This window comes from Corvus brachyrhynchos, unplaced genomic scaffold, assembly GCF_000691975.1.
Source record: "Corvus brachyrhynchos isolate BGI_N302 unplaced genomic scaffold, ASM69197v1 scaffold17, whole genome shotgun sequence".
In the NCBI taxonomy this organism is placed as follows: Eukaryota; Metazoa; Chordata; class Aves; order Passeriformes; family Corvidae; genus Corvus; species Corvus brachyrhynchos.
Genome location: NW_008240046.1, coordinates 7,861,004 through 7,876,788, shown reverse-complemented (window position 1 = coordinate 7,876,788; position 15,785 = coordinate 7,861,004). Strand labels below are relative to the sequence as shown.

Below are 15,785 nucleotides of genomic sequence, written 5' to 3'. Positions count from 1 at the left end.
GCTCTGCCCGGGTCCCCGCTACTCCTCCTCTTCGTCCTCCTCGCCTCCTCGATGTCTGCTTGCAAAGGTGAGGAGCATCCCGCTCGCAGCCCCTTCCTCCTCCGCCAGCTCTGCGCATGATTTGGGAGCAGGGTGCGCGCAGCCTGCCAGCCGTGCGGGCCGGCGGCAGCGGCGCCGCTGGAGAGGGGCAAGGATGCTCTGGAGGGCGCAGCTGCTGGGGACGGTTTCGGGGATAGGTCTGGGGGACTTCTTCCCGGATCCCGGTAGGATTACTCTGTCCTGGCAAAACACTCCAGCAGCTTGGGGAATAGGCTTTTTTAAAAAGAGATTTAATTTTAAGTATCATTTATTCTGATTTTTAAAAGGCAAGAAAAGAGATGAAACAGCATGTACAAAACTGCAGGAAAAATTAGGATCTAGGACCCTCTGGCAGTCCTACATGTAGCAATATTTATCAGGTGAGGAATCCTGAAAGTTGCTATTTTTGTAGCAAGGAGCTCTTGTGAAGCATCTAGTGGCCTGTTTAACAAACCATACTCTCTTTACTCTATTTTCCCACCTCAGATAGATTAGCTACTTACACCTTGCAAAGTAACATTACAAAATGCTGTGCAAGGACTATTTCCATTTTGTTTGTATTATATGCGTGGGATTTGCTTTAGTTGTGAGGTTTTGTTCTGCTTTGTTGTGTTTTCTTTTAATACCAATAATCAAAGAAATCGAATTAGAGCATACTTAATATTATGTTAAAAATAAGTTCTGAAGATGTGGAAGAGGGGAGGGAAGGAAGAGGAGTGTAGCGAAGGGCAATGGCACACAGTATTTCATCACTGTTCTTACACAAACGATTGCCAGGAGCTTGTTTAGGGAGAGCAATAGAGGGAAGACAAGATGTAAGAAGTCAGTCCCAGGCTGTGCATCTGGCATTCTACTGCCTTGAAAGAAGCTGAATTTCTTAAAGATGGCAGAATTGAAGGATAAGAGAGCAAATGGGTTGTGGACAATGTTGATTTTGTTTAGTTTGAAGGATTTTCTCCTCCATGTTCCCTTTGAATAGGACTCTTTTTCAATAACACACATTTCTTTCCTTCTCTGTCTCTCTCTCCTTCCTATCCCTCCTCTCCCTCCTCTCTCTCTCTTCTCTCTCTTGCTTTTTTTTTTTCCCCCCCCTATGGTTATTTTGTATATATTGCAAAACAACTTAATGTTTCATTGTGTGTGCTGTTGTGTAAATTAATGAAGTCCTGTAGGTACTGCAGCCCTGTTCTGGATGGGGTGATGGAGGAACACTGCTCGGTCCTCGGAGGAACACAGTCCTAGGTGCACAAAACAGATAGGATTGCACATGAAATAAAAATTTTTGAATATGTGGAGAAGGGTAAAGGAAAGTGAGGAGTGGGTGAAATAATTTATCTTCTCTATCTAAAAGTTTATGCTACAGGCCAAAAAAAAAAAAAAAAAAGAGAAAGTTGGGGTAGTCAGGCTTTCTTGCTTGGTGCCCTAACGTTTACTAATTCATGCTAATGAATTTCTTTAGCTCTCCCTGAAAAGCCTTGGGAACCAGGCAATGGCAGAAACAGTGTTCAGAGATAGGCAGGCAATGCTTTGATGGGGAAGGTGTGCTAATTTGAAGTGTTGCCCTGTTCTACGCTTTGTAACCAGGATACTAGTCCCAGGTAATACTCCAGTTTGAATGCACTAATTTAAGAGAAGAAGACAAAGTAAGACAACTGTAGCACCTTTAATTTATTTGGCATTTTTCCTTGAAATGAAACAAATAATTGGGAATCGGTTTCCTTTTTATGTGAACAACTCAAAAATTTAAAATAAAATCCCACTTCTATGTAGTGTGGAATTAAGAGTCCCTCTAATTCTTTTTTTGGGGCAAAGCAAGTGTCCATAATAATTAGTCAGCTTAAGTCTGTGCCAGTACAAAAATGTTGTTTTGAAATCCATCCCTTAATGCCTGGAACTAACTACCACTGTGATTATTGTTATTAGGGGTAAATGCAAAATAAATAACATGATGGGCATTCATACCATGCTCACTGGAGATTCTAGCTTCACCTCTTTTTTGTTTAATTTGGTCCAATTCTTTTAAAAATGTGACCACATGTAATTTTAGACTGCCTGGGAGGTTACAAAATCTCTCTAAAACTGAGGTCTTTAGGAACAGTGTATAAACTGGTTAAGTGTGGCTCATGGGCAGCAACTTTGGGCAGAGGTATAAATTAGATGACTTTGAAGGGTTTCCTGCAGAGCTCGGCATGTACAGATAAAGCATCACCCTCCTCAGCAGCAGTTTCCCTCCCATGGGAGTTACAGCACATCCCCTCACTGATACCATTGTGTGGTGTCTAGTGTACTCACAATTTGGTGATGCTCATTTCTGTTATTTACAGAGACTCTAACAATACCCTGCTATCAGAAATACACTGCCAGGTAAAATAACAATGTGGTAAGAGGGGTATTTTGGACATTGACTTGGAAGGGACCCTGGAACAGTGACTTCCAGGTCTGCAGCCTGGGTGGGAAGAGATAGAGAAAGGAGCTGCCCCAAGTTAAGCACAGCTTCACTGCATCATTATGCAGTTAATAACACATTTAATCTACCGAGGGACCAAACTTTTCCACATCACATATGCAAGACAGAGGAAACAAAGCCAGTTACACATGTATGGTATTCATATACAATTCATGTATTCATATGCACATATATTCTCAAAACACCATGTTCATCTCAAGGGCACTAACTATATGCAATCGTACATTACATACTGCCTGTTCAATTCTGCAGTTGTAGCATACATGAAGGCAAGAGGTAGGGTTTAGATCCTCAACTCACAGTGCATGTGCTGGAGGTGAGCAGAGTTCTCAGAAAGCCTGAGGTTGTAGGCACTGGAATGTGATTTTCTGAGCAGGTCTCAGTGAGACCTAAGTAACTTCCACACTGTTTACTGCTAAGACGTGTGAGTGTCCATATCTGCTGTGCACTTGTGAAGAAATGTCCTGCTGTGTTGCTGAAACAGAGCAGGCAAAAACTACAGGACAAACGGCAGAACTCCCAGGGTCACAGGCTTCCTTGGAGCAAGCAGCTCTCGGCCTTTGCAGTTGCTAGTTGTGCTAGGTATCTCTGACATGGGACACTTACACAAATGACCTCTGCTGTGCAGCATCGCTGAGCATGGTTTGTGCTTCCAGGTGCACCGATGCCATCCCAAGCACTCGAATCAGATGAGGATTTGCAGCTGTTGAAAGAGGTAAGCATGATCTGCCATGTGGTATCCTCCCATTTCTTCTGTGCCCATCCTTGCTACAGTCCCACCTTACCATCCCATCCAGTATTTCTCTTGCACAGAGTTCAGCTGTGTTTTCTTCCAGTATGTCTTCCTGTATGTCTCCTATCTTGACATCAGCACAGAGGTGAAATGTTTAATTTTCCAGATATTCTGAACAGTTCCTTCAGGGTCTGGACTGATTGTTGGGATGTCATTCTGAGAAGAGATTGTCTTGTCTCAATGGAGAGCTATGTTTGATAACAGTTGTCACTTAACTGTGAATGACCAGGCAGTCACTGTCCCTGGAAGCATCACAGTGACCCATCTGGTAGTTTTATAGTCTGTACATGATACTCAGGAATTGTTTCAACTCATCCAGTCTTTCCTCTTGCATCCTCTGTTCTGCACACAAGGCTGGGACATTGTTCAGTCCTACCCCAGCTTCTCAATTTACTAGGTAAAGGACAATGTACTGTGTCAATTAGCCCCTCTAACATTTGGCTACTGATTGGTATCATAACTTTCAGTCTCATCTCTGAAAGGAACGTTTGTTTTGATCCTGGACTGTGACGCATGTGTTAACGCAGGCTCTTCCCTGCCCTTTTGGAACAGATGGAGTGGCAGGGCATAACATGTGGGGAGGATTTATCCTGCCACTTGCATGCCCTGGTGTTGCTGAAACCTTCAACTATTGTGTTGACATTTAATTTAGTAGCTTTTGATAACACTGGAAAGCAAGTGACTCATCAGGGGGGCAGATGCAGAGAGTAAATTTCTTCTGATTGAGACCATTACAGGAGACATTCTGCTTACTGTTATCTCCCCATAGTTCCTATTGGAGATGGTGACTCAAAACCTAACCTATTTCCAGACTGGCACTTGAATGAGCCCTAGTGACATTTATCTCTAGGGGAAAAAATGGTCTTTTGGGAAGTAAGATCCTGATAATAGTAAGGAATTTTTGAAAATTAGTTATTTACATTCTGGATTAAAAAGTTGCTTTATACATTTCTGCGTGTCTTGATAAGGTTTGCTAGCTGTAAGATTTGTCCCTGTGGTGATTGGAAACCAAGACAAAGGTCCTGTTGATTTCAGTGAAGAAAATGGTATGCATAAGATACTAAATTTTGTAAAATTTCATCATAGAAGCAATATAAAAGTTACCATTATAACCAGAATTATGCTGAACTGGAAATGGTCTAAGGAAAGAGAGTTAGATATATAGTTATATACCCTAAATCAACCTAATGACTGACTCACACTCGTTCACCGGAATTTCTTAAAGTGCAAATAATAATTCTTCCCTCTTTGCTACTTTACTAGTGGATCATTCAGGAGAAACCCTGCCTCTAAATAAATCTTGTATGTTGCAGGAATGGCTCTGAGTTTATAAATATGAGAACTTTGTATTTACAAAAAGTACTTTTTTCTTTACTTGTCTCTTACTTCCTTTTGTTTCTTTATGTTATTTAACCAACACAAAGCAACTTGCAATCTTCTACTCTCAGGCTACATTTCTGAGACAGAAGAGAAAACCTGAGAGAAGATCCATAAAAGAAACTATTAATTTTTTTAAAAGGAATTAACATAAATTGTGGCTTTTCCTCAACCCTTGCTTTTTCTGCAAAGGTTTTAGCTGAAAGATACCATTGTGTTGAACACAAAGCACTCTCTGGCTTGTTCTGCTACTCAGCTATGGTAGTTCTCTGAGTCAAGTAAATATACAAATAAAACCCAAACACAAACAACCCCCCAAGATGAAAGTACACTCTTTTTAACATAAGTTTCCAAAATTACTTCAGCCTAATTTTATCTCATTCATTGCTGTCTTCTTCCTCTATGCTTTCTTACTCTGAAAGTAGTGAAGCTGAACTAATACACTCATACACATGCAAGATGAAGGAAGGAGAGAGAGGATGTGTTACGAGCAAAACCTATTTGAAAAGGGAATTCTGTGAGCTATTAGTTTTCTCACTATGTCTGCTAATGCTTTCTCATAGATCGTCTCTGGAGAAATGGATTATCTCCTGTCCTGAAGTGCTCAGATATGCATTTTCTTAAAAAAAATTCTTTTTTTCTTTTATGTTTTCATTGCTAATTAGTGTCATTTAGGGCTTTTTATCTACAATAAAATTGCAAGAACAATTGCATTAACTGCTCTATTAAAAGACCCGAAACCATTATGTTTTTTATGCAGCCTGTGAACAACATGAGTGGCAAAGATTTTTTTCATCTTACACTATCAAACATTACATGAAAAAAATAGCTTATAATGATGGAGGTTACTCTTGATACAACTTTAAAGTTATTTAATAAAATTTTAAGTTGATTTTTGTCATCATTATTAAATTGTGCGACTTTAGTTGCAGCGTTGGAGACTTTTCCTTACAGAATACTCAGGAGTTTCAGCACCAGTAATATTATTTCTGTGAACTCAAATACCTTTTATTCCATTTCTTATGCCTTCTCTATTAATAACTCCACTAAAAATTAGTAGTATTACAGTGTTCTTTCATCTTGGAAAAGAGACAACAGAAGGAGGATGTAGTTAATACAAAGTTGTGAACCATAGGGAGAGGATGGGTAGGAATCACTTGTTCAGTACTTCTTCCAAGGCAAGATTATCACAGCACTGAATGAAGACAGCTTTGAAAAGACTGGTGAAGACAAAGAGTAGGGTTGTTTCACACTGTGTTTAGGAAATTGCTGGCACAAATCGACTGGTGTGCATGAGATGTGCCAGCACATATCATAATCACTCAAGGGATGCATGTGTCATACACCTGCAGGGATGCTGTAATCCGATGGAAAGAGTTGTGTTTGAGGATTGATCCTTGAATCCCTTTCCTTAGTTTTGTCATTTTCTTCACAGTTTTGTGTAATACAAAGATATTGCAGAAGAGATTCAAGTTCATAGTTCATGCCCCAGATGCTTACAACCATAACTTAAAATATGACTTAGTCTGAGAAGTTTGTAGTTAAGAGGAGTATGTGGTCAGTAAGGGAATAAAGGTCACAGATAGGTATGTTTGTTCAGATCAAGCAAGTATAAGTTTGTTGTGGTTGTTGTTTTCTTTTTTATGTGGTTAAGGCCCTTCCCCCTTTGAATGCAAAGTATTTAATGAATGGACCTATGAGGATGCCTTACAATAGACAAGCCTGTAGCTTGCTGCACTTACCTTTTTCTGAAAATATACATATTTCACTTGTTTTTATTACTCTGACTTCCTAAAAAAAGTGTGTGAACTCTTACAGATAGATGATGCATGTTCTGCTTACCTGTCCACAGATTCTCAACCTCGGGTGAGTCAGACAGAGGTAACTCTACTATTTTGATACTGTTTGTTATACGTAGTAGAATTGCAAGTGTGATAGCTGAGTTCCTGTTTTCTTTGCATTAGGTGTCCAGTACACTGGAAGAACTTTGTTTTTTGGTCATGGGATTTCTCCAGAAACCACAGGTAACACACACAAAAGACTGCTTAGCATTTTTGAAGCCTGATCTCTCACCGTGCCATTGTCTACAATGAATTCTGAGGACTCAGTATGAAAACTGTCATTCAGTGCAGGAAGTATTTCTATCTGTTTTCACTCTGAAATGCTACATTGTCAGAATGTAACACCTTGTAAAGACAGCAGGGATACATCGATGTTTGGAAAATAATCTCCAGGCTGGGTACAAGGTGTTAGGCATTTTTATTGCTCTAGATTAGAAAAACAATGAATTCTCAATAGACAAAGAAATTTATTTACGAGAGTCTGGGGATGTACAAGGGAACATCTGCTAAACACATCTAACTCTTCTAGGGCAGAGTAATCAATGCTCTCTACAGAGTTTGAAATTATTAGTTACATTGATAAACAAAGACATATAATACATCTGCCAAGGAAGAATATTCCAACCCAGTGCTGAAAAGATTATGTATGTAATCAAAATTATCCATTGTGCTTTTTATTTTAATGAATAAAAGCCTCTCTACCAACTATTATTCCCACAGGGTTTAGATGAGAAAGACAACACCAAAAGGGTAAGATATCTACATATGTCCTACAATCACTCTAAAAAAAGGCAAGAAAATCACAACGCTCTTGCCCTGTTTTGTAGTAAAACCCCACTTTTAATTTTTTCAAACAGTTCTTATTTCATTATTCTAAGACTCATGACTCGGGCAACTCAGACATCATGGTAAGTGGCATAGCACCTCCTTGTGAGTGAGTACATGTGTGCTTGTATATAAAACCAAGGCAATGTTCCTTTCTGCAGTCGTCTCTCCAACTGTATAGCAAGCTCAGGACCGGGAGTTGCATGTTTAAAGTACAGAAGGTGTTTTAATAATATGGGAGAGGATCATAAGTACTGTACAGGTGTGGGAAAAAATTCCAACAAACCCCACCAAACATTCATGGAATCCCAACTGAATCTTAATCTTGTAGTTTCAAATTTTAAGAGTGAGATCAAATACTTTTTTCAGGTTTTGGAACATAGCACAGGCAGTGAAACAATGTGGACTTACAGAAGCTGAGAACATGACCATAACTATTAGATACTCTTAAAGCATTTTTATTCATTATTAATTAAACTGTATTAATTCATTTGCACATGTCATAAATATGTAGCAGGCAAAATAGTATTTAAGTTTCACTTGGACTTTGGATTATATTTTGAATGAAAAATATAGTTTAAACCATGGCAAAGAATTGTTGCTCTAAAAGCATTGTCATAAACCAAGTCAAGTACATGTGATCCATTCTCGCTTTTGAAGTGCAAACATACTGTTACCTGGGTGCATCTATGCACCATAGGATTTCGAGAAAGTTAAACATATTCATATTTTCTTGTTTCTTAACAATCATTCTTACATGCTAATGTCCATTTTTGCCTTGTTCTTTACATTTCTTCAGAAATACGTGGTGTATTTCCTAGAAAGTGGTGTCATTCATATTGGGGTCAATGTTTTCATGCTAGAGTTGCCTTGGAGGATTTAAGGGTAGTTAAGGCACAGTGAAACGAGCTATTTCTGCTGCTGCTCCTGCTTAAAAGGGTACTGCATCCCACTTCACCCTACTGCATCCCACTTCACCACCATCCTGCATATCTTTGCCACTGCCCCCAGAGATTACTGCTTTCTCACTTCTTTTGGTTTAGCTGTTCAGATGATTATTTTCTAGCCGTTCTCAGAGATACTAACTTAGGTGAGATCCATCATTCCTCAGCTTTATAACCTCTCTCCACTGTCTGCAAGACAGAGCCGAAGTGGACAGCTGGGATGTCCATTAACTCCTTCACTCACATCAGACTCCTACTTTTTTTATGTATAAGGCTTGCCTACCTTTGGCAGATAGCACAAAATTGGCTACAAATAAGCAAGTTCTTTTTACCTATTAAGTACAATAACACTTTGGTAACTCTGGTTACTCCATATATCTTAATTGCATTACTTTTGTAAGAAGTATTGTATCGAAAATGCATTATTTTTTAAATTACATTTATATGAGTTGAAGGTTTAAATTGGTTAATGGAACACAGGTTTTTATTCTTTATTTCTCCCTGTGGACCTCTTTCCAAAATCCCACATGGTTGTGTTTTTCCAGGGTGAGCACTTAGGCTGCACACAATGCCACTGTACTTAACTAGGCTGTCGGCAAGCTTAAAATCTTGTTGAACAAGAAATTTCATGATTGGAGCTTAGATAGAGTGACCAGTGCCATGGTTACAAATGTCACTCAAGAATGGATTCCTACTGCACACTTTTCTCTAGAAAACAACCCAATTTTGTCATTGCCATTTATTTTGAAGTAAAATGAACTTTTCAGTACAACAGAGGTTGAAGCTGCTAATTTCCATAGTAGAGAATTTTAGAAGTGTTAGTAGGAATACTGCATGGAAATATTCTCAGTACAACTCATAGAGACTCATCAAAGTCTGAATAATTCCAGGAGTGTGTAAATGGTTCTGAACTTTCAATTAGTTAAGGTAGGATGCATAGCTTTTTCCTCCACCACTCTGCATAGTGTAAATATAAATGTTGGTACCTGCTTATTTTCAAGTCAAAATGTTAAAAAAAATAAGTTTCTCGATGAACATCTTCAGTCCTTTTTTGGTGCATGTTTGGTCCATAAGCCAATATTGCAGAGACTTTTTTTGCATCATAAGGGCTAAATTTCACTGTTGCTCATGTATGTGTGTTCGTGTCCTCTCAGTCGTCTGTCCTGCATCCTTTACTGCAACTCGTTCCTCAGCTTAATGAGAGAAGACTGAAGAGATACAAACTGGACGTATGTAAACTTAAACTCTGCATGCTTGTGTTCTCACGCTTTGTGACTCATTAGCTTTTCTAAAAATGCCCTTGTAGACCTTTCTGCTTATATATTTCGGTTGGTGTCCCAGAATGTTATCCAGGAAGGGTTATCTTGCTGCTGATCTTTTTTCTTCCTCATGTTGGGACGAAAAACAGAACCTGCTGTGCATAAACACATCCACCTCTCTCCCTGACTAGACAAGGAATTGAAAAGGTGGATGGGTGAAGGAGGAAACCTGCTCTATTAAATTCATTCTTTCTTCCCAGTTTGGAACAACACCAGATTTTTTCACAGCTTTGACTTCTCTTGAGCTACAGCTTGCCTGGTAGGATATGATCTATGAAAGACAACTCAAGCATTTTCTTGGCAGTCAATCTAAGAGACTGAGCAAAATACCTTCTAGAGGGCAGGCATTAAAATAAAACTCTGAGTAATCATACATCTTCATGAATACATATTTTTCTGTGTACATATATACACACAGGCTTGTGAACATGCATATTTATTATGGCAGGTATTTATTTCTTTTTAACATCTCCAAACTCTTGGAAGTTTAGAAGGCGGGTGTTACAAAAACGACAGATTCTTAGCTTCACCTGTTTTCTAGTATCAAACTTCTGACATGACCTCAAACAAGAACACTATTTACAGCCAGACACTTCATGAAGTGTCTGGCTGTAAGAAGAAAATGACATATTAACATAAATCACAATTTCTCACTAGTAATTGTACCCTTGATTCCTTTTATGTTCTAGATGAATTTCTTAATCTTGCAACAGCTGCCTATTTTGTTCCTGTTTTCAGACATTGTTCACACATTGAGTAGAAAAAGTAGAAAAAAATGATATATGAATACTGTAAGACACTTAAAAGGCAATGTACAGAAAAAATTTTATCCTTTTGAAATATAAAAAATTATAGTAGTAATCAGATTATAAATACAAGATGGGTACTTCACACCCAGGTAATGCTAAAATGAGAACAACAATAGAAACAAAAATCATACAGATATTTTACATACAGCAAGAAACTGAATATAATGCTATATGTGGTGAACCTAAGTCAGAATTAAAATCAAGGCTCAAAAATGATGTATAGGTTAAACCCCACTTCCTTTCAAAGCTTCCCTGGATTGAATCTACTTCTGTAGTTTGGAAATGATGGGAGTCATTCTCTTTTACACAATTCTCACAGCATTAGAATAGAGCACGAAGTGATTCCTTTCCATGACACTTCACCTTATGATATTCACCCAAGAGATCACAGCACCCCAGTTTTTAGTTGAGAAATATCCTCATTGCTAAATAAAAGCCATCTACATTTTATGTTCTGTTAAGCATAACACTGAGACTGTTTTGTTTCTCAAACTGTCTCCCCACCTGCAGGACAGACACATCACTCCCATCTGATACTAACAGAAGCAAATAAAATACTGTGATTAAGCTAATGTGTTCTCTAATCATGAAGGTCTCATTAAAGCAACTGGATACTTCATGTTTTGTACTTGTTACATTTAAATGGAATTTCTATTTTCTTCATCATTTGTTACCCTCCTTGCTGTATGGATCACTAGACAGTTGTTTCACCCTGTGTGCAGCACAGACAGGACAGACTATCATAAGCACTGCTCTTTGGGAGTTAATGTGAGAGGGGTGGTTATGGTACACCTTTGAGAACAGTCTGGGATCTCATTCCTGGGAGCAGCCCAAGTATTTCTGATATTTAAGCTTTGCATTGTTGTCCTCCTGCAAGATGAAAAAAGCAACTCTATCTGTAGAGACTCCATCACCATGAAGACCCTGGATGTGCCTGGGTAATGAAACCTGGAAAATCAGATGTGGGAAGCTAGGTTCCCACATCAGAGGCAAAGGCTGTTCATCATTTCTAGTACCATTCTAAAGCAATCTGACCTGAGCTAAAACTTCAGGTGGAATTTGGCCCCATTCATGTTTGCTCTTTCTACATGACAACATAAACTTCTTGTCACTGACATGAAGAGAAATGCACATAAAGCATTTAAGGGGTAAGATTGTATATAGTTCTGAAGAATTACTTTTTATGTGTATGTAAACAACCACTCTTGCATGTAGTAATTTACAGCTGTAGATATAATTTAAAATACTTTTTTTTTCCAGGAAGAACTTGAAGGACCCAGAGTTATTCAAAGTAGAGGCTACTTTTTCTACAGGGTATGGTTTGTTTGAATTTTTTATTTTTGCTTTGTGGTGAAAGTTAAAAAAAAAAGTAGAGAAACCACTGAATTACAGAAAGAATTACTGTGATTGAGGAAAATTGTTTTCAGTAAGGGCATTCCACTCTACAGGACTTCTCCAGGTCTGCTCCTGACATTTTCTTGAATTAAAATAAAGGCATAGTAGGAATTTTTTAAAAAATCATATTCATAGGTTTGTGTCTACATGATACCATGCTACGCCTTAAGACGTCATTGATTATTTCATATCTAATTGTCAGAGAAAGTTCTAGAAAATAGGGCATTTTGGAAAATCTTCATAAAGCATTGTTATAATGCTTTATGTTACAAAAACATCATCAACAGAGTATGTTTGCACATGATAGGATTCCATGCTTACACACTGCTAGGTCTGACCTTGCAATTTTCCTTGTGTTTTGACCAGTAAGGTAAACAACTAGATAGAGAAATTCTCATGAGACTGAATACAGCTTTTATGCCATAGAGCCTTTTTACTTCATTTTAGCAAAATTGAGAAGGTGGCAAGTCAGACTTTTGAATAGTTCTCTTGATTTTGGTTAGTATTTCTACTTAAATAAGAAAGTGACTAATGGCTTTAAATAAGAATGTGGCTAGGGTTGTACTCAAAGATCTTAAATGCCTTGTTTGCAGTCTAAATTATTCTCTAATTCTAATGAAAAGACCACAGGTTTGTATAGTTACATTTCTTATGTATCAGGCTTGGATCCTTAGGCTTGTTATGACAGGCCAAAGTTATGGGTAATATTAGCATTGGTGCATTCATCCTTCCACAGTAAAAGGCAAATCCTTATTAAGCCCATGAAGAAATTTTTTTTCAACTTTCGTAGAAGTTGTATCAAGTCCCTCGCTAGTGCAAAATAGTTCTGAAAAACACCACAGTGAAAAGGGAGAAAATCTGCCTATATCAAAGAATACAGTCTAAAAAGACATGTATTTGTTTAATAGCAACAAACACTTACAATGCAATAATAACAATCAGCACATTTTAAGAAAATACAATAAGAATAAGGATTAATGATCTCTTGAAGTGACTGCTTGCGGCATTCTCCCCCTTAAAAAATCATACAAGATAGATAATTCATTCTTCAGTTGATATGCAGTAAATTTTAGTGTATAATTCTCCTCCAGAGGTAGATATAGATTAAACAATAACTTATGTCAGATCTATCTTTGATGATAATCACAATGACGCTGTTGAGAAATGTACCAATTTCTATACACACCAAGATGTTTTGGGGCTTTGTTACTAAATTCTGTCAGTTTTACAGAGCACTTATTAAATATTTGTCTTTCAGCCACGTAATGGAAAGAGATCAGTGGATTTTCGCTAAGGAGGTATTTATTTAATACTTTTAATCATGATCTACATGTAAATTAGTTCATTTTTATCCAAATAGACCACAATATTTTTGTTGAGAAGTTGTCTCAGAAAGCCTTTAACTGCGTAATCGACTTAGCTTTCTGCCCACAAACTTCTCCCAGATGTGTTAAATACACTTATCTATAGATGAAGTGAACAGAAGCTGTAGGTACTCAGTTCCCAGAACAGAGAGGAGAGAGGTGTTTCAGGCAGCAAGAAATGGAAAATATCCCACATTTGTAAACAATTTGGAAAGTGGTGCTGCTGATGATAAGTACCTCTAAGAAAGAACTGAGTCAACTACCTGTCAAACGAATACTAAAAAGTAAACTGACATCCTGAAGGTAATCCCCTAATCTTACAGAGATAAAAATCTCACTAAACTAAGTGCAAACTTCATGCTTTAATTTCAGTGCATTCAACAATTTGGAGAGATATAAAAATGTAGACCAATATTATCATGCTCTCTTTTCTAACATATTTTATACTGCCATCATATTTTAAGTGTTATATCCAACTTAGTGTTACATCAACAGCTAATGCTTTATCTTATTTTTCAGGATTTTAGATTCCCAATTTAGAACTAAAACTGCAGGAAAGCTGAGTACATGGACATACTGTTTTCCTTACAGTAATTATTCGTTATTAATGTACAATCAGAAATCACTCGAATGTAAATGTTCTTAAACCAGATTCTGTTAAGAAGTTCTTTACTTTCTTGATTATATTAAAAGCATATTAAAATTCTTTGTTTCCTAGTGTTATGATGTTTACAACCACATGTAAAAGAGTCAGTGTTTGCATGCAACAGACATTGCCTCTAATAACACTGTTAAGCAAATTTTCCCTTCTAAATAAAGGCCCTCAGCCGGAGAGTTGTTTTAATGAGAATGTTTGCAATATACACTACCACATTTTTTCCAGAATACATTGTGATTTGTGTGTTTCACTGGCTGAAAAAGCCAGATGAGAATCCCTTTTCCCTTAATAAAAGGAACATGAACAAGTTACATGTTTTGAAGAAATATCTTGACTTGAATTCAACTAAAATATAATGGCATCTATTTTTAGCTATTAAGAACACAGATGCACTATGATTCTCATTCAGAGGAAGACTTAATTGCAACTGGGATTAAAATTTGCTTGAAAACTCAACTGCTTTTGATGGAGACTGAAAGAAACTCTACTCAGAAGCACAAGTTAGCCTCACAATCTTCCCAGCTTCTCTGTCCAAGTTTATTTTCACATCAGAATTGTGTTAAATGATGTTGTTGAGGTTGTAATTACATTGAAAGTAACTCATCACTCAGAACTAGATGTTCTTTAAGGTTCCTTCCAACCCAAACCATCCGGTGCTTGTATGGTTCAGTTTAGCAGTGGACTAAAGTTTTTAACGTTGTATTGGCTGGTCATGGTTTGAATTGGCCTCAGCATTACTACTCCTGCTCCTGCAGTTTTGGATGAGCAGTGAAACTTCAGAAGGTAGCTGGAAAAGTTATGGCCTCAAAGGAAGCCAGATTGAGAAGACCTTTTCCTGCCCACTTGTTTTTGCTCTGCAGTTCACTGTGTCTCCAGTTGAACTGGCATAATTATTTGTGAACAGAGGATCTAGTTATGTATGACCCCTGCTCAGAACTAGTGCAGGGCCTGCTGCAAAATGCCTTTTATATTGTATTGTATTAAACTAGGTTATTTGTTTTAAGCTTTTTCCAGAAGTGCCTTACATCACAGGGCTGACAGCTCCCTCTCCAGCAGGCAGGATGTGAGCAACCCATGGCTGACGGGCAGGGCTGGGAGCGGGGTGGCTGCCTTTGGTCACCCCAAACCACCACCTGGAGCAGGTCACTCTTTGACATTTGGTTTGTTCGGATTTTGTTAATCTTCTGTTTGTCGGGGTTTGGTTTTTTCCTTTTCTTCTGGAATAGTTTTAAGTGGGATCAGTTTCCTCAGCAGTAACCCATGAAGGATGGGCTGGGTGGGCTGGGGCTGCCCTCACATCTCCTTCAGCTGGTGTAAGGGGAGGCAGCGCCCTGGGCAGCCATGCACGCGGCACCGAGGGTCACCCCAGCCCCGAGCTGCCCAGGGCAGGCAGCAGCTGAAGCTGAGTGCCATGAGGGACTTGGGTCAGGGGTACTGAATGGAATGACACATCAAGAGATTTTGGAATTCTTCCTCCAAAAGAAAAACTGAAAGATTTGCATATGGGGTCCATGCCACCTATATGGAGATGGCATGCATTAAAGAAGAAAACTGTATTTTAGTGCTGGAATCAAAATGTTCAGGATTTTTAATTGATTACATAATTAATTTGACCATTATGAGCAAAATACATTTCTGCTTCTAGCATAGCACTCATTTCTGGTACAATATGGTTTCTAAATATATTACTGAAATAAAAATGAAATTTATTATGAATTACTATAGTAATTACTATCGTTTCGCTATATCATACATTACAATTTCTGTGCTGTAATGGTGGTAGCTGCAGAACCACAGAATCACAGAATGGATCAGGCTGGGAGGGACCAGAGTGGGTCATCTCGTCCAACACCCCTGCTAGAGCAGGGTCATTCTAGAGCACAGGTTACAGGATTGCATCCAGTTCTTGACTATC

General features: G+C 38.2%; 1 protein-coding gene across 1 annotated transcript; it reads left to right on the top strand.

The window, feature by feature from the left end:
- The first annotated feature begins 6 nt into the window (after positions 1-6).
- On the top strand, positions 7-14,181 carry NMU (neuromedin U). Its single transcript, XM_008641535.2, has 10 exons — positions 7-67; positions 3,202-3,260; positions 6,534-6,581; positions 6,680-6,739; positions 7,277-7,306; positions 7,414-7,464; positions 9,480-9,554; positions 11,714-11,767; positions 13,107-13,146; positions 13,732-14,181. The coding sequence occupies exons 1-9, from the start codon at positions 52-54 to the stop codon at positions 13,140-13,142; spliced, it is 429 nt and encodes a 142-aa protein (XP_008639757.2). The 5' UTR covers positions 7-51; the 3' UTR covers positions 13,143-13,146; positions 13,732-14,181.
- Positions 14,182-15,785: the final 1,604 nt, after the last annotated feature.

What these genes read in the sequence shown, in the direction of transcription:
- NMU (XM_008641535.2), top strand. An exon ending in CGGGCAACTCAGACATCATG is followed by an intron (nt 7,465 to 9,479) that starts GTAAGTGGCATA and finishes GTGTCCTCTCAG; the next exon opens with TCGTCTGTCCTGCATCCTTT. An exon ending in GAGGCTACTTTTTCTACAGG is followed by an intron (nt 11,768 to 13,106) that starts GTATGGTTTGTT and finishes TTTGTCTTTCAG; the next exon opens with CCACGTAATGGAAAGAGATC.